At 43.5% G+C, this 19,871-nt stretch overlaps 1 protein-coding gene across 2 annotated transcripts in view; it reads right to left on the bottom strand.

Moving 5' to 3' along the window:
- Positions 1-19,871, bottom strand: part of ESR2 (estrogen receptor 2) — a 71,020-nt gene that overhangs the window by 6,831 nt on the left and 44,318 nt on the right. Inside the window, exons 8-10 of one of the 2 annotated variants that reach the window (XM_032246106.1) lie at positions 17,067-17,200; positions 2,369-2,549; positions 106-400 (exon numbers count right to left, since the gene is read on the bottom strand). In XM_032246106.1, the coding sequence (XP_032101997.1) occupies positions 214-400; positions 2,369-2,549; positions 17,067-17,200 (502 nt within the window). In that variant the 3' untranslated portion in view covers positions 106-213. Of the gene's footprint in view, positions 1-105; positions 401-2,368; positions 2,550-17,066; positions 17,201-19,871 lie in introns of those variants that run through there. The other variant, XM_032246107.1, reaches the window with a different exon arrangement.

The raw sequence follows: 19,871 nt of genomic DNA, 5'->3' as shown, positions 1-19,871 counted from the left end.
CATTCAAGTGTGTGCCCTGCTAACAAGGAAACTGGCTTCCTCATCCTGTCTCCTGGGAGGTGGGGAGGTCAGGGGAAGGAAGGTACATGACCAATCCTGCCATCACCAAATGAGGGACCACACAGCAGAAAGATGAAACCCAGGCTCCCGACACACTCGAGTTCACGCTTCAGCCTGTGACCTCTGTGGGCCCGTTCACCTCAGGGCCAGGCGTCACGGAGACTGTGGGTTCTGGGAGCCCTCTGTGCTTTTACTGTCCTCTGCCGGGCTGCACTCGGACCCCGTGATGGAGGACTTGCACCCGCGAACCACGTGGGCATTCATCATCTCCAGCAGCAGGTCATACACTGGGACCACATTTTTGCACTTCATGCTGAGCAGATGTTCCATGCCCTTGTTACTATGGGGACAAAAAGGTGCTGAGATTCCCTCCTCTGAGACAGCCACAGGACCCCAAACCCTTCCCCAGCTCTCTTTGCACACAGCCAGTCTACCCCACCCCTGACCCCACACTTCTGCCAGCCCATTGCTCCATGGCACGTGCATCCAGCTCCCCCTGATAATTTATGCTCAAGGGCAAGGAATGTCCTATCAGCCTCTGTGCCCCACCACACACCCGCAATGGCCTGGCACATAGGACAGTCGATTCTCATTATTTGCAGCAATTATGTTCCATAAAGTCACTATGAACACTGAATTATCACTCCTAGGGGAAACACAGGGTTAGGTTCCTGCAAGCCTCTGGTCACATCTTCATTAGCTAATCACAAAACCTTGTTTTATGTGTGTTTCTTTTTAAAGATGCCTCATCTAATATTGTTGACTCATTAACATTGGGCTCATGGCCAACAGCACTGTAACTCAGGCCCGAACAAAGCGCATCTAACACATACTTGCTCCATAAGGCACATCACAGCTTTTTCACACTGAGGAACACTAGACAGCTCTTCAGCACCACACCAGGGGCCCAGTTTAAACAGTGAAGTCGCCCACCAAAAGCACAAAAATGTAAAACCATGACACTAAGTACACCAAATAAAGGACACTTGTTTACAGTAGGAGAGCAGCTGCTTGTTCCATCTCTGCTGGGACTGTGCATAGAGGGTGACTCAGAATTTTTGCCACCCTGTTCATGACCTCAGAAACACCATGAATACCGATTTGGGGGTTACAAATAAATTTTAGCAAGCAGATAAATTCACAATGAAGGAATCTACAAACACAGGATCAAGTGTATCTGCTCTGCAAACGGTTGTGTGCTGAGTAACCATTAAAGGGGAAACAGGCAAAAGTCTTCTTCCTCTCCTCTTGCTTTTTAAGATTGTTGAGGTGAAGGCCAAGTGTGGTGGCTCAAGCCTGTAATCCCACACTTTGGGAGGCTAAGGCGGGTAGATCACCTGAGATCAGGAGTTCGAGACCAGCTGACCAACCTGGTGAAACCCCATCTCTGCTAAAAATATGAAATTAGCAGGGTGTGGTGGCACACGCCTGTAATCCTAGCTACTTGGTAGGCTGAGGCAGGAGAATCCCTTGAACCCAGGAAGTGGAGGTTGCAGTGAGCCCAGATGGCACCATTGCATTCCAGTCTGGGCAATAAGAGTAAAACTCCATCTCAAAAAAAAATGATTCTTGGGGTATATATCGTCCTTCCCCACAGTATTTATACTTGCTCCTTAGTAAGCACTTAATTACCTTCCATTCTTCCCCTCCCCTCCTCGAGCTCCAGGGCAAGTCTACCCTCCATTCTGGGTAACACCACGCACTGAACATCACTGTACCAGCAGTAGCCACCACTGCACACCATTACATTTCCTGCACACGATTACATTTCCTGATCAGAAACATGCCCTACCCTCAGCTCTGCCTTCCTAAATCTGTTGGGCATACCACTTCTCTTAGGTCTTGTCCTTAATATCCTGATGCCATCAAAAGAACAACGCTTAGGGAAGCCTTTGTGCACTTCTCCATATCACCAGCTTAAAGGGCCATATAGGAGAGGTCTTAGCCTCTCCACAAAAAAATGACCTCAGGGCCTCAGCCCTGGGTGGTGTAAAGAGGGGTGGCAGTTCATGTAAGGGGAGGAACTGCCCCTTTTAGGACTCCATAAACAGGCTATAAACCCCAGCAACTGAAAAACAGATGAGCCACCACTGGATGCCATGAAGATCCTATAAGATACCACGTGACATTCCTTCAATGCCCACTCTTCACCCATCTTTGGTTACAGGTGTGTAAGCTGACAAATCCCCCATTCCCTTTCAGGCATTCATTTTCCTTAACTTTCAAACACTTCCCAAATCTCTTCACCATCCTCTGAGCACATAATCCCACCCCACGCTTGAGCCAAGCAGCTCCTGAAGGCGCATACCTCGCGTGCCTGACGTGGGACAGGAGCATCAGGAGGTTAGCCAGGCGCACGGACTGCTGCTGGGAGGAGACGCCACTCTTGGCGATCACCCAGACCAAAGCATCGGTCACAGCGTTCAGCAAGTGGGCCAGCTTCTGGCTGCTCTCAGCATCCTGGGTTGCTGTGACCAGAGGGTACATACCTGGACAAAGAATAAAAGCCACAAGTCATTGCTCTGAGCAAAGGAGCGGAAGTCATGTGCTCAGCTGTACAGCGTGCCTACTCCGAGGTGATCTGGGTTGCTCTGACATCTGCATGTGTGGCAGGATCTTATTATAAGCATGGTCTTACCTCCCCAGGGGCACTTCTCTGAGAGCCAGCTGCATCACAGAGCTAGAAGAGAAGCCTGGCTTAATGCAGACAGACTCACTGTCCCTTTGAAGTGCCCACCGGGCCCATAATTGTGGCCTTGCCATGCAAGTATATCTAGTCCCCTGAAACCATTATATGGTGTTTCTCATCTTCAGCAACAGATACACAGAGATGGTCAGAAAGTGAGAGTAATTCTACTCTTAGCCCCAGGGAGGGCTCCCCATCTAAAGGGAGTTTAATAACAAAGGAATGGCCAATGTGATGAAGCCTCCTCTGCCACCTCCTGTGTGTACCACGTGCCTCGGACAGCCACAGCAGGGCCCCTGCTGCCACCTCTGCATCTCACTGTGTGGCACCTGGCTGGAGCAGGAAGACCACCAATTTGGAGTCAGACGGACCTACCTTCTATCCACCATCTGGATTTCTCTGAGCTTCAGTTCCTCATACAGCAATGCATGCAGGAACGCATCTCCTTAGGTCCCCACACCCACGTCCCGGGTACTCTGCCTCCCCCATCCTGCCCTGCGCTGCATTTAACGGCCTTCCAACTCTAGGATTGAGATACTGTGGCGTCCCAATGGCAGCAAAATAAAAGCTCACCTAAATCTCCTTCTCCCCACCCCACCCCACTCCCACCGCTGCCTGACTCCTTGATTCCCTTTAATAATTAGCTTCTCTTCCGGGCTTTTAATTTCAAAGCAAGAATAAATAAGGAATATGTAAAGTCAACAAGGGAGCTGCTGAGTCTTGGCTGTCATGAGACTGAAGGTGGCTGGTGCTCCAGCATCCACAGAATTTGTTTTGGCAGTTTTTGTTCTCTATTTTTATTGGCACTTTCAGTTCAATTAAGGCAGCTCAATTTAACTAAGTTCAACTCAGTTAAGGCAAAGGACAATACTGAAGCACAATTATGTAAGTGTAGTGCTTTGCCACATCCCTAGGGATCTCCATAGTGTCTGATGATGCAGATTTAAAATATTCATCTTTTCAATATCTCTGAAGCTGCTTCTCCAACCCCCACCCCCCACTTTGTTCTCCACACTGGTTCTTTCAGAGTCCCCCCCACCTCCTCAGACTTCCCACTGTCACCCCAGAGATCACCTGTGCTCCCACCACAGAGGAAACAAGATCCCACCCTTGACCCTGTGTGTCCCCTTCTGTGTGGCCAAAATGCAGATCTACTCATGGGGCTACCTTTAATGACTCCCCAGCTCAGAGGGTAGGGAGTCCAAACCACCTGCTGCAGCTACCAGGGGTACCAGGCCCCTCCCTGTTCCTCTCATCTGCAGTTCCCACCACACCTCACCGTGAGTCCCACTCTCAACTCCCTGAACAGGTGATGCTCCAAACATGCCCAGCTTTCTGCTTGGGAACTCTCTCCTTCCTCTCTACCCTGATTTTTTTTTTTCTTTTTCTTTTTCTTTTTTTTGAGACGGACTCTCACTCTGTCACCAGGCTGGAGTGCAGTGGCGCGATCTCAGCTTACTGCAACTCTGACTCCCTTGTTCAAGGGATTCTCCTGCATCAGTCTCCCCAGTAGCTGGGATTACAGGCATGCGCCACCACACCTAGCTAGGTTTTGTATTTTTGATAGAGATGGGGTTTCACCATCTTGGCCAGGCTGGTCTCGAACTCCTGACCTTAGGTGATCCACCTGCCTCAGCTTCTTCCCAGAGTGCTGAGATTACAAGCATGAGCCACTGCACCCGGCCTTCTACCCTTTTTTTCTTGCTGATTTATACCCATTCCTCCTGTAGATTCCAACCTGGTCATGAAATTCCTTCTGGAAGCTTCCCCCAACGTCCCTATCATTTCACCCTAAGTCTGGTTTGAGTTGTCCCCTGGCACTCTGACAATGCCCCGTTCATCCCAGCAGAGGCACCACCCCACAAGCTGGAGGTCTGCCTTGTCCCCACACACATCCCACAGCCACCCTTCTGTCCTAAGCAAGACTGAACGTAAGTGCTTTGAGGGCACAGACCCTTATTTTATTTTTCTAGCCAAAAACATCATATTTGAAATGATAAATATTCATGCTAATATATGTTTTAGGTACACACAGAAAATTATTAGTAAAACATAGAGAAAATTATTTCAAGCTTACTTTCCCTAAAACCAAGCCCAGCTGCATGAACGAGTGCTTCCTTTTAGCTATCCTGTAGTCTACTCAGCTGCATGACATGCGACTTCCACTGCCATCAAGAAATACTGTGTCTTAGAATTCCAAAAGGAGCCAAACTCGTGTACCTGTACATGTCTCAGTTCAAAGTGACATAGATTAAAAATATAAAAACAAATCCTCAGATTTTACACAAATGTTTGTAGCAGTATAACTCAGCCTAAAAGTGGAATGTCCACTGACTGATGAACGGCTCAACAAAACGTGGTCTATCCATACAGCAGAATAGTACTCAGCTACAAAAAGGCATGAGGTACTGGTAGATGAACCTTGAAAACATCATGCTAAGCAAAAGAAGCCAGACACAAAGGACCACATGTTGTGTGATTCCATTTATAACAAAACGTCTAGAATAGGCAAATCCACAGAGTCAGAAAAGCAGATTAGTGGTTGCCTAGGGGTGCGGGTGAGATAGGGAGCGGGAAATGATGGCTAAGAAGCATGGGGTTCTTTTCAGGTGATGAAAATGTTCTAAAATTGATAGTGGTGATGGTTGCACCACTTACACTGAATAAACTAAAAACACTGAATTGTGTACTTAATACGGATCACTTATATGGTACGTGAATTACTTCACAGTAAAGCTGTTACTAAAAATAAAAGTAATAATAAAAGAACACCTCAGAACCAAAATTACAGTAACATAAATTCCCTGGGCTGTGTGTGACCGAGGTTCTCTCAGAGAACATGTATGTGTCATTGTGTTATCCACTTCATGAACCACAGTCATTGCCAAGGCCAGACCCCAGGCCTTCTACAGGCTGTGGGGGCAACACAGCTCCACGTGGGATACAGAGTCCATCAGCCACAAGTGGTTTAGGGAGGCGAGGCACTGCAGTTTTGGAAAGGCATATGCTAAATCCATTTTACATATGGGGGGGCAGTGTATATACAAAAAGACTGACCTGTATAAAATTATCCTGGGGACTCCTGTTCTCATTGATCACATAGAAAAAAAATATCCTCCTGGAAAGGAACTGTGCTGAAGAATACCCATGCTGCTGCCTGACTCTCCAGTTGGCAGTACCATGCCTGCACCTTGGGCATTCGTGCTTGGGCCCTTGCTCATCAAACATACATGTACAGAGTACTTGCTATGTGGCAGGCCCTGGGCAGGGTGGGGCAAGGGACAAGAGCTAAAGCCCTGCCCAGTCAGACACAGAAAACAACAAAAATTTAGAACCCACTCCACCCCCCAAAAGTAAAAACATCAGTTAGGATTCCCTGCAGAACAAAATTAAATTACCTTTCATGAAACTGAAGAAGTATAGTTTAAAAAAAAAAAAGACAAGATCTTGGCACCATGTCCACACATACCAAAGAAAGCGAAATAAAATCAAGGACACATTTCCTCTCCCCTTTATCAGCTGAAAACAGCTGTGTGCTCTGCTCACCAGCCCACCTGATGACATACTGGGCAGCACAGTGGTGGGGGAGAGCCACCCCTCCTTCAAGATTTGCCACATCTGATTTGTTCAAAGGATGAAAACGTAAGCTTTCCTTGACTGAAGGTAAATACATGAGAAAATCTAATGTGTTAACAAAAGTCCCAGAATACTGACCAAAGGAAAGAAGTCCTGGCTTTGGGGAGCCATATGTGGTGTTTGCTTATTTGCTTTGAGGAAAGGAATCTCTGGCCATGACCCACACCCTCTGTCACCACCTCCTGTCCCCAGCACACGAGGGCAGATGGGACTTAAAAGGTGCTATGAGGCCAGCAGGCTGCTGTTCAGCTGTGCTTTGCCTCCGAGTTCTTGGTCAACAGAAAAGGACCCCCCATCTTTCCTCATCAGCATCCCTCTGTGTCTTTGTCTTCTCGACCCACCCACTCCATGGGACCTGTCCCCATAAACTCAGAGGGAACCAGGGCTTGAGCCAATGTCTCTTAACTTTCTTAATGTAAAATAGGTTGCCTGACTTCACCCCTCTATTTCTTTCATTTAATGAAAAGTTTCATTCTTTGTAAATCTTAAAACTTTAAATAGGCTTATTTCTAATTTAAAATATTTTAAAGACTATGGTTAATTAATGTAATTAATTATATTCTAATTCCTGAATTCCATACCCTCTCTAATTCTATCCAAGGGAGAGGATTTATCTAGTCCTCAAGTTCCTGTGTGGCAAGATGGCCAGTCTCTCTGTTGAGTGTTGGATATGCTATTTTATTAACTACGACACTTGCATAACACCTTAGAGTTTATAAAAAACACTCTAATAAGCATTGTAATGAGTTGTTAAATTCAACATTTTCTGTTGTCTCTTAGTTTCAAGAGCCATATCAAAGGCTAAATATGATACAGGAATCCCAAGTACCACACATCCTATATGTGTATAGTGGAAGAGGATTGGCTGAGTTAGAATGGTGTGGTCCTTTCCCTTCCCTCCCTGATAGAGAAATACGTGCCTCTCCTACTTAAGCCCATCAAGGATCAGACCTTTAACTATTTGAGTATATATCCCCTGTTCTAGATCAAAAGCACTGTATCTAAACATTCTGACATCTTTAGAAGTCATTGAAATACACACCAGAAACTGAGCTGAAATTTAGTTGGATGACACAGTTAATTTCCATTCCATATTATACAAATTATTAGTAGATATGCATAACCCAGAAATGGGCAGCTTTTAAAACATAACTGCTGACAAACCCTGACCTGGCCAGCTAGTGTGCTGTACCAGTGCAGACGTGATTGAGTGACGTAATCCTAGCTTAAGCATGTCATATACACAGGAAAACAGGAGACCAAACTATGCAGGACATCCTCTTCAGACAGCCCAGTGCTTATCTAGCCTGCCAAGGCCATCTAGCAGCAACCAAATGCAGCCCTTGGAGACTCTGCTATATCCTAATGTGGGATACAGAAGTTCACAGCCTTTAGACTTAAGAGACCTGAGAGATGGAGGTTGCGGTGAGCCAAGATTGTGCCACTGCACTCCAGCCTGGGCAACAAGAGTAAAACTCTGTCTCGGAAAAAAAAAAAAAAAAAAAAGACCTACCCCATTTCCCCTCTCCTGACCCTTATCCTCCAGGGCCTCCACCCTGTGCTTAATTTGGTTCCCTGCTTGGTGGTATCTCTTTTCCATTTAGCCTACAAATGTCACGCTCTTCATCTTTTTATTTTGTTTTCATTACACTGCAGATTCATTGAGGTATAACTGACATACAATAACCTGCACATATTTTGTGTGTATGATCTGATGTACGTTGACATACATATACACAGTGGAACCATCACCACAATCAAGATAATGAACACACTTATCTGCATTTTTTTGACTTTAGGATGGTGCAAGAGTGATATGCATTCAGTACAAACTGTACTTCCAGTACACATACAACCATTCTGTTTTTTCATTTTCAGTAATCACTTTTGGTATTCAATAAATTATACGAAATATTCAGTACCTTATTATAAAATAGGTTTTATGTTAGATGATTTTGCCCAACTGCAGGGTAATGTAAGTATTCTGAACACATTTAAGGTGGGCTAGGCTAAGCTATGATGTTCAGTAGTTTAGGTATGTTAAATACATTTTTGACTAGCAACATTTTCAATTTAAGATGAGTTTTTTGGGACATAACCCCATCATAAATTGAGGACCATCTGTAGTTGTACAGATGTATTTCTGGACTCTCTGTTCCATTGATTTATTTGTTCCTCTTGACATCAATACCATATTGTCTTTGAAATCACGTGGTATAAGTCCTCCAGGTTTGTTCTTTTTCAAGGTTGTTTTGACTATACTAGGTCCTTTGCATTTTCATATGATTTTAAGAATCAGCTTGTCAATTTCTACCAAAAAGCTTTATTAGGCCGGGCGCGGTGGCTCACGCCTGTAATCCCAGTACTTTGGGAGGCCGAGGCGGGTGGATCACGAGGTCAACAGATCGAGACCATCCTGGTCAACATGGTGAAACCCCGTCTCTACTAAAAATACAAAAAAAATTCAGCTGGGCATGGTGGCGCACGCCTGTAATCCCAGCTACTCAGGAGGCTGAGGCAGAGAATTGCCTGAACCCAGGGGGCGGAGGTTGCGGTGAGCCGAGATCGCGCCATTGCACTCCAGCCTGGGTAACATGAGTGCAACTCCGTCTCAAAAAAAAAAAAAAAAGCTTTATTAGATTTTTATCAGTTTGAATCTATAGATCATTTTGGGGGAGAATTAAAAACAATACTGAATCTTATGGTCCATTAACATCTCTCTCCATTTACTCAGGATTTCTTTAATTTCCTTCAGCTATATTTTGCAGTGTTTAGTGTGCAGATCTCACATCTTTTGTAAGTTTATTCCCAAGTTTCACAGTGTTTCATGCTACTGTAAATGGTATTGGTTTTTTATTTCAATTTCCAATTGCTCACTGCTGCCACATAGAAATACAATTGGTTTGTATATGTTGCCCTTGTATCTTACAAACTTGCTAAATTCACTTTTTTAGACTCCTAAGGACTTTCTGAATAGATTATCATGTTTTTAAATAAAGACTTTGACGTCTACCTTTCCAATCTTTATGTCTTTCACCTCTTTTCTTGCCTTATTGCACTGGGTAGAACTTATAGTAAAATGTTGAATAGAATTAAGGACAGTGGACATACTTGCCTTGTTCCTGATTGTGATTAAGTATAATATCAACTGTAGTTTTTTGTTTTTGTTTTTTTGTTGAGACAGAACCTGGCTCTGTTGCCAGGCTGCAGTGCAGTGAGGCAATCTTAGCTCACTGCAACCTCCACCTCCTGGCTTCAAGTGATTCTCCTGCCTCAGCCTCCCGAGTAGCTGGAACTACAGGCAGATACCACCACACCCAGCTAATTTTTTTGTATTTTTAGTAGAGATGGGGTTTCACCATGTTGGCCAGGATGGTCTCGATCTCTTGACCTTTTGATCCACTCACCTCAGCCTCCCAAAGTACTGGGATTATAGGCATAAGCCACCATGCCTGGCCAACTACAGGTTTTTCATAGGTGCCCTTTAATGGACTGAGGAAGTTTCCTTCTGTTCCTTGTTTGTTCAGTGTTTTAGCAGGAATGGATGTTAAATTTTGTGAAATACTGTCTGCATCTTTCAAGCTAATCATATGGTTTTTCATTATTATTCTGTTAATATGGTGAATTTTGTTGTTTGATTTTCAAAAGTTAAAGAAACCTTGTATTCCTGAAAATTCTCCTTGTTCATGATGTGCTATCCTTTTAATATATTATCAGATTCTATTTATAAAAAAAATTTTTAGAAAACTTTTACATATACATGTATGAGGGAAACTGGTCTGTTGTCTTCTTTTCTTCCAATGTGTTAGTCTGGATGTTCTATCAGAGTACTGCTGGCCTCACAGAATGAGTTGGAAAACATTTCCTGCTCTTCAGTTTTCTGTAAGGGTATGTGTAAACTTGGCATATGAGTCCATTTTCACACTGCTATAAAGACATACCCAGACTCGGCAATATACAAAAGAAAGAGGTTAAATGGACTTATAGTTTCACATGGCTGGGGAAGCCTCACACAATCATGGCAGAAGGTGAAAGGTATGTCTTGCAGGGCGGCAGACAAGAGAAGAGGGCTTGTGCAGGGAAACTCCCTTTTTATATAACCATCAAATCTCATGAGACTTCTTCAGTATCTTGAGAACAGCATGCTAAAGACCTGTCCCCATGATTCAATCATCTCCCACTGGGTCCCTCCCACAACATATAGGAATTATGGGCACTACAAGATGAAATTTGGGTGGGGACACAGCCAAACCATATCACTTGGTATTATTAATTCCTCAAATGCATGGTAGAATTCTCCCAGAATTCCAGGATGGTGGTGGAGCAGTCAGAACACACAAATTTATAGATTAAGTTTGCCATCTTACATGGGCACAGTTTGTGGCACCCAAAAACAATTGCAATAGTAACATCAAAAATCATTGATTACAGATCACCACAATAGACATAATAATAAAGTTAGAAATATTGCATGTGTTATTCAAAATTTGACACAGACATAAAGCGAGCATGTGCTGTTGGAAAAAAATGGTACCAACAGATTTGTTCAATGCAGGGTTGCCACAAACCTTCAATTAGTAAAACATGCAGTATCTGTGATGCACAATAAAGAAAAGTGCAATGAAATGGGTGTGTCTCTATTCCTGAGCTTTGTGCTTGGATGCAGTTAAATCACTTAGCAATCATTTGCTCCTCCAGGCTTGACTTTCAGTTTTGTTTGGGAGGATCATAAAGGACTTTAGGCCCACTACTGAGGCAATACCCTTCCGAGCACTATATGAAGGCTGAGAAGTGCCCAATGCCCAGGGTACGACAAGGTTTTTCCCACTGGCTGGTGAGAATGTGAACGTTCCTGGCCCTGTGTGACCTCTAGGGATTGTTTTGCCCACTCCTTTCTGATGGTTTTTTCTGTCTTCAGTAGCCTCAGAATCATGGGCAGATTAGCACTTAGCTGAAGACTTGAAGAGGATGCTCTATAGATCTCCAAAGTTCTGTGTGCAGCTCTTTCCCATTCAGTACTCTCCCCTCCAAGTCCTAGGTGCCTTGGTCACCAAGGGAGACTACTGGTGTCTATCTGGGTTACCCTTTGTGATGATTAATGTTAGGTGTCAACTTCACTAGATAAAGGGATACAAGATAGCAGATAAAGCATTATTTCTGGGTATAATGTTCCAGAAATAATACTTTATCTGCTATCTGGGTATCCCTTTAGCTGAGTATCCCTTTAGAGTATTCCAGGAAGAGACTGGCATTAGAATCAGTGGACTAAGGCCAGGCATGGTGGCTCACACCTGTAATCCCTGCACTTTGGAAGGCCAAGTTAGGTGGATCACTTGAGGTCAGGAGATTGAGACCAGCCTGGTCAACATGGTGAAACCCCATCTCTACTAAAAATACAAAATTAGCTTTCAATCCCAGGTGCCTGTAATCCCTGCTACTCAGAAAGCTGAGGAAGGAGAATCACTTGAACCCAGGAGGCAGAGGTCGTAGTGAGCCGAGATGGTGCCACTGCATTGCAGCCTGAGCAACACTCTGTCTCAAACAAACAAAAAAAAAGAATCAGTGGACTAAGTAAAGAAGATCTGCCCTTAACCGATGTTGGCAGACACCATCCAACAGGCTGAGGGTCCAGATAGAATGAAATGGCAGAGGAAAGGAGAATTCTTTCTTTCTCTCTGTCTCTCTCTCTCTGACTTCTCAGCCTTCATAATCATTCAAGTCAATTTTCATAATAAATCCCCTCTCATCTACCTGCCTACCTGCCTACCTACCTACCTACTCACCCACCTACCCAACTGTCCTATTGGTTCTGTTTCTCTGGAAACCACATAGACCCATCCCTGCATTGCAGCCTGGAAAGTGGCTGCAGGCAGTAAACTGGACAATCAAAGCCACACCTCGTTTGTGTCTCTCCTCCCATGGATCACTGTTGTCCAATGTTCAATATCTGTTTTACATATTCTGTCAGGGTTTTAAATTTTAAAGCAAGGAGGCAGATTCCATCCCTATTTTTGTGTTTAATTTAAATACCACAAATAATCCAGAAGAAAAAAGCCTGTACTTAAAAACCCTAAAAACCTAGCACAGAAAAGACTCACCTATCCTGGCACTGAAGGCTGTCCCATTTTCTTCCTAGCAATGCTGAACAGGATCAATTTATTGTGACAATTGTTATATGACTACCAAGAAAGAAAGGAGCTTCCTTAAAAGATTTTTGGCCAGGCGTGGTGACTCTTGCCTGTAATCACAGCACTTTGGGAGGCTGAGGCAGGCAGATCATGAGGTCAGGAGTTTGAGACTGGCCTGGCCAACATGATGAAACCCTGTCTCTACTAAAAGTACAAAAATTAGCTGGGCATGGTGGCGGGCGCCTGTAATCCCAGCTACTCCAGAAGCTGAGGCAGGAGAATCGCTTGAACCTAGGATTCAGGAGGCTGCAGTGAGCCGAGATCACGCCATTGCACCCCAGCCTGGGTGTCAGGGTGAGACACTGTCTCTAAAAAAAAAAAATTCTTAAACTTGGATTTACAATAAACAAATTTTACTCGTTTACCCCCACAAGCGGTAATTACATCGCATGTCTCCCTTGCCTTCTGTAATTCTCTCAATGTGGCAGTTCTGTCATGCCGCAGGGAAATGCTGTAGCCTTCATCTTTCCCATTTGCACAGATGCTGCATCTAGCTTTGACAGCAACACAATATGACGTCTGGGAGGCTAAAATGCCTGTAAGGAGCCTTGCCAAACAGAAGGCTTTATACTACAAAGTGTTGTAACAACAAGCAAACACTGCTTTCTGAGAAGCAATTTCCTGCACAGAAAAGAGTTCTAAATTATTTCTGAAAGTGAGAGAAGCCCCATCATCTGGCATTTGATGATCCTCCACTGCCAAGATGAGAAGGTACTCTTCAAGCAGATCCTCCCTTGGACAAAAATGGTAGCACCTATGTGAGATAATGTTGGTAGGTGGTTTGGAAAAGAAAGTCAGAAAAAATTGATTTTATTCCATGGTCCATTCAAACATCCTGGCTGGTGGGCCAGGTGTGGTGGCTCACACCTGTCCCAGCACTTTCGGAGGCCAAGGTGGGCAGATCACTCGAGGCCAGGAGTACAAGACCAGCCTGACCAACATGGAGAAACCCTGTCTGACATGATTAGGCTTTGTGTCCCCACCCAAATCTCATCTTGAACTGTAGTCCCCGTAGTCCCCATGTGTCAAGGGAGACTCCAGGTAGAGGAAGAGACCAGGTGGAGGTGACTGAATCATGGGGGCAGTTTCCCCCATGCTGTTCTCATGACAGTGACTAAGTTCTCACAAGATTTGATAATTTTATAAGTTACAGGGCTCTTCTGTCTTTGCTTGGTACTTCTCCTTCCTGCCACCTTGTGAAGAAGGTATCTTGCTTCCTCTTCACTTTCTGCCATTATTTTACGTTTCCGAGGCCTCCCCAGCCATACTGAAATGTGAATCGATTAAGCCTCTTTCCTTATAAATTACCGAGTCTCAGGTATTCCTTCACAGCAGTGTGAGAACAGATTAATGTATCATCTCTAGTAAAAATACAAAAATTAGCCTCGTATTGTGGCATACACCTGTAATCCCAGCTACGTGGGAGGCTGAGGCAGGAGAATCACTTGAAACTGGGAGGCAGACATTATAGTGAGCCAAGATTGCACCACTGCCCTCCACTCTAGCCTGGGCGACACAGCAAGGTTGTCTCGAAAATAAACAAATAAAACCCTGGCTGGACTTTCCTACATGCACATCAACACAACCATCAGTGTAAGCTGGGCCCTCGTGTTATTCTGTAAAAGGTGAATGGTAACAATAAACAGGGAAGGGTGTGTTGAATGCATGGGAAATGACATGTTAGGCAGGTAAGGCCAGACTGAGAATCAACTAGGAAATACTCAAAGGTTGTCTTCAAGGTCTCTGTACCCTCACATGGCCTTCAGATTCCTTCTTCATTTTCCCTCACTCAGTTCTTCCAGGCCTAACCCTGTCCTCCACCCAAGACCCGAGCAACTCCTGAACAACATCCTGTGTTCTCTCCACAACTAATGTATGGTCTGTTGCCCATTTACAAAGAGATAGGTAGAAATTCAGTATAAGAACTTAGAAACTTTTATAGCAATCGACAGAATAATTTTAAATTTGTTGAATATAATAACTAATAATAATACAATAAACCAGGACTTGTATTTTGCACTTTTTTTCTCGTAATTCATTTTTGTTATATTTTGCAAAAGTAACTGTCCTTAACACTCCAGCCTGGGCAACAGAGTGAGACCCTGTGTCGAACAAACCAACCAACAAACAAAAAAGCAACAAACTAGTGCCGATATCCAAGAGTCTGTGAGAGAAGAAATATGTGAAGGTCTGCCAGCCCCACATCAAGAGGCAGCTGGAAACATGTGGTCACAGTGAATTCTGCATTGAATCTTGGCTTCAGGATCGACTACTTTGGCTGATTTAAAAGACTATAGTATAACATGATCTGATCTATGTCCCTGTTGTTTCAAGCACTGAACTCTAAGATTGGATAAATAAAGCCCCATATGTTGTCCAAATAGGGGTGTCTGTAAGTCTTCAGGTGAACATTAAAACCAGGATGTAAACAGTACTTGAGAAAGAAAAAAATCAATAGCCTAAAAGCCCAACAAGAATAAACGGCTAAGGAAAGCCATCAGTCTCTGCTAGAGCAGCTGGCTTGGATGCCAAGTAGATCATGAACTGACCAGTGTGACAACTATCCACAAACTTAGAAATTCATGCAAAGTAGCACATCTTTATTTATTGCAGTAACGTTTATAACGGTTTTTAAAAAAGGAAGAGGAACTGGATGTTTAGTAACAGAGAAATGGTTGAACAATTTAGTATAATGCCCTCATGTCAAAGATTGTGTTAGATCTCTCCTAGTTGACCCAGAATGGTTTCACAGCATTTGAAAAGTGGAAAAAAAAAAAAAAAATCTGGCATGATGGCTTGTGCCCATAATCCCAACACTTTGAAAGGCTGAGGTGAGTGGGTCACTTGAGCCCAGGAGTTTGAGACCAGCTTATGCAATGCAGGGAGACCTCACCTCTACAAAAAATACAAAAATTAGTCGGGTGTGGTGGCGGGCCCCTGTGGTCCCAGCTACTCAGGTGGCTGATGTGGAAGGATTACTTGAGCCCAGGTGGTCAGAACTGCATAAGCCATGATCATGCCACTGTGTTCCAGCCTGGGCAACAGAATGGCACCCTGTCACAAAAAGAAAAATGAAAAAACAAGATACAGACTGGGAACAGGGGCTCATGCTTATAAATTTTAGTACTTTGGGAGGCTGAGGTGGGAGGACTTCTTGAGGCCAAGAGTTCAAGCCACCTCTAGCAACACAGCAAGACTCTGTCTCTACAAAAAAAAAAAACACTGTTTTTAATTAACCAGGTCTGGTGGTATGTACCTCTAGTCCCAGCTACTTGTGCAGCTGAGGTGGGAGGATCACTTGATCTCAGTTCTAGGTTACAATAAGCTATGATTATGCCACTGCCCTCCAGCCTGGGCAGCAGAGCAAGATTTCATCTCAGAAAAAAAAAGAAATAGTCACCAAAGTTATGGTGGATATTTTGAGGGCAGGTATTCCTGATGATTTTATCTTCTTCCTTGTGTTTCTCATTTGAATGTTTATTTACAATAACCAGATATTATTTATATAAGAAAAAACTAACAAAACTAAACCATCCACATATCGTAAACTGTACCTTCCTTATCTCCCTCCTCCAAGTCCCACTTCCCCCTCAAGTCAAGTCCCTTCCTCCCTAACCTCATGCCAGTTCAGGCTTTCATTGTCTCTAACGGGCCCCCTGCTTCAGTCTCTGCCCTTTCCAATCCTCCCCATGGAAGCTGGGTGACCTTTCTATGTCATGCATCTGTGCGTGACACTCCCGTGCCTGAACCTCTACTAAGCTGCTCAAAGCTGGAGCAGCAGTTTCTAGTCTTCAGCACTGCATTTTATAGCCACAGCTACTTCCCTCTGTCCTTTCCTGAAGATTCATTCAAACATCATTCCCTTCGGTAACAACTCCAGGATCTCTCCTCCTATTTTCCCGTAGTACTCTGTGTATTTTTAGTAGAGACAAGGTTTCTCCATGTTGTTCAGGCTGGTCTCGAACTCCCAACCTCAGGTGATCCGCCCACCTCTGCCTCCCAAAGTGCTGGGATTACAGGCGTGAGTCACTGCACCTGGCCAGAAATCATTATTTTTAATGATTTGTTGTCTCTGCCTCTCTGCCTACACTATGAGCTATTTGAAGGTAGGACTGTATTTTTACTGAATCAATCAATCTGTAAAAAAGTAGGCCCCCAAATGTAAGTGTAAATGCATACCAACCATGTAAAGTGTCTGTGTAAGCACTGAAAAAACGTTAAAAGATAAACAGTTTAAAGTTTTTTCTCTTTTCCAGAAAGTTGCTTGAGTTACTTTTAACTTGATTGCCAGTCATTCACTTAACGAGTAATTTACATACAAGTTACCAAAAGTTACCTACAGTTTAAATCGCGATCAAAATAAAACAAAGTCCAATAGCAAACCATTTTACCCTTTTTAAATAAAATAGAAGTTCAACATTCTCCTTCATATCATGCTAGTTCTAGACACAGCATCTCTCCCCGATAAAACATGGCCCAGCTGTGTGGTTACTTACTGGAATTGAGCAGGACCATGGCCTTGACACAGAGATACTCTTTGTGTTGGAGTTTTAACTCTCGAAACCTTGAAGTAGTTGCCAGGAGCATGTCGAAGACTTCCAGAATTCCTTCTACGCATTTCCCCTCATCCCTATAAAGTTCATTTGAAAATTTAAGGAACTTAAATGTGAAGCTTCAGGAAACCAAGAAACAATAAGGAGTGTTTTATTTTTAAACTCAAGTTTCATCTTTCAACATGTTCATCTGATAATACCATGTTAACTACAACAGGGTGTTAATGAGACCACACCCAGCAATATGAAATTACTAGAATTGTCTTCATATAAGGAAGATAGGCCAATTCCTATAAATCCGTATAGTAAACATATGAATAAATGTTATTTAGGCAAAAATGTGCATTAGAATTATATTTTCCTTCTACATTTTCACCAAATGTTTTCTTCCAGGAATACCACTCCTATTGATTGTTTTCAATCTAAACCATGTCAGTCAACCAGCCCCAGATACGACACATATTTCAAAAATGAGACGTTCCATATTAATGAGGAAGACTGTGTGTCACAGCAGCAAATATCCCAAGAATAAACCTCCATATCTAGGGCTAAATTCTCACTTCCTGGTGGTCACTTAGAAACTGGAATAGCGGCCAGGTGCAGTGGCTCACGCCTGTAATTCCAGCACTTTGGGAGGCTGAGGCGGGTGGATCACTGCAGGTCAGGGGTTTTGAGACCAGCCTGGCCAACATGGTGAAACCCTGTCTCTAAAAAAAAAAAAAAAAAAAAAAAAACTGGTGTAGCAACTAACACATTCACATGTAATTTGAAAAAAGTGAATATGACATACAAAGAAGTCACAATTAGGGAAGATGGATTAGAATCAGGAAAAGAAGGTATACATGGAGGTGGGGAAAATTTTTGACTTGCCAAGGATTATCTTTAAGCAAGGATTATCTTTAAACTTTGAGTAATCTAATCAAAATTCTTTTGAGCACTCCTTATAGAAATAAATGTTTAAATATACTTTTGAAGTAAATTACTTGAACTTTATCTGGAAAATACCAGCTTCTATTCACTGCAGCCAGACACACACATTATTCTACCTCACTGCTCCCCCAAAACACTCTATTATTATCAATCACAGGGTTATTGGAAATCCTTAACAAGCAGTTAGATGATTTTGTCACAAAACCACCATTTGCTCCCGAAAGCCTGCAGCTCACACGAAGGGCAATGGGTTTATGCGAGTTCCATTTTTAGTCTCCCAGCAGTCCCTGAAAGGACCTTGAGGTCTTCAAAGAACTGGCTACTCCCTTCCTCCTTCCCCAAAGTCAGGGCATGTTCAGTGACGGCAGTATTTCAGGTAAGGGCCTCTGACACCACTGCATACATCAATCCTGGGGAAGTCTTTCCCATTAGCTGCTGTATGATGGCACTCACTGGGATCCTGCATTCCAAAGTATTCACTCTCCCACCCCCACAGACTCACTCACACAGAGCTACAAGCATGCAAATTGCTTACTTTGGCATATGAGCATTACTAAGTTATTAAAATTTACTAAATTGTAAATTCTGCAAACACGTGCAAGTTTCTGTAAGTACACAGGTTAGGTGACAAAACACCAGTGCCCCCTGGAAGTTACTCATAGGAAAAGGTCATTTTAGAGAATCCAGAGCACTGGGCAAAGAGTGCCAAATCTGTAGGAGGCCTCCAACTCTCCCCATGCCCCATCTTTCCACCTCCCCAGCTCTGGGCTCTCCCAGGCAATCTGATGCAGGCATCCAATAAGGACAACACAGGCCCTGCACAGAGATGACACATAAGAAACACTTGAGCACTGAATCCCTTCATGCCACATCACCAAATCACTCTGTTTGTGGACAGTTATTATTGGAAATTGTAACTGTTGAACTTGAGGACATTTGATAACATGGAAAGCTAGTTTTAAAATATCTCTGTGGGGAAAAACCAAAAAATCCGCCAAGTTCTACACTATGGTTTGATTTTCTCTTTATTCTTCTGTGCTGATGTGGGATTATACACACATGCGCAACACACACACACGCACATACACACCCCCCTTCCCAAGTGGTATGGTAAGGGGACCCACCTCAAGTCAATCCTATTTTCCAGAAGTATCTGTGCCTTAGTTCCTAAATACTGAAATGGGTATCATTTCCTCATTAAAATATATGCCATTTTCACTGCAAATTCGTTTCAAAAATGGGGAGAGGGTTTGCATATTGAGGTATTTTAAACCCTGATAAAGGGTGTCACTCACAGTAATCAGACCATATGTACCTCATGGAAAAAGTTAATTTCTAAACAAAGTCTAAATAACTAGGTCTGATTACTTTCTTTTTAGCAGGAGTGACAGTCAACCATTTCATTCAAAGGATGGCAAAGTTAGAATATTTTTATTCACTTCACAGTCTGCAGAAACCAAATACATTTCTACAAAATAAGTGAGAAATGAAGGGGTGATAAAGTGTAAGACATCATAAATGGCCAGGTGTGCTTGCTCCCGTCTGTAATCCCAGCACTTTGGGAGGCCGAGGCTGGCAGATCATGAGATCAAGAGATTGAGACCATCCTGGCCAACATGGTAAAACCCCATCTCTACTAAAAATACAAAAATTAGCTGGTATGGTGGCATGTGCTTGTAGTCCCAGCTACTTGGGAGGCTGAGACAGGAGAATTGCTTGAACCCGGGAGGCGGAGGTTGCAGTGAGCCAAGATCATACCATTGCACTCCAGCCCGGTGACAGAGTGAGACTCCATCTCAAAAAAAAAAAAAAAAAAAA

This window comes from Sapajus apella, unplaced genomic scaffold, assembly GCF_009761245.1.
Source record: "Sapajus apella isolate SASKATOON/1434 unplaced genomic scaffold, GSC_monkey_1.0 scaffold59, whole genome shotgun sequence".
Classification (NCBI taxonomy): domain Eukaryota; kingdom Metazoa; phylum Chordata; class Mammalia; order Primates; family Cebidae; genus Sapajus; species Sapajus apella.
The sequence above is the reverse complement of the archived record's forward strand: the minus strand, read 5'-3'. Positions and strand labels throughout refer to the sequence as shown.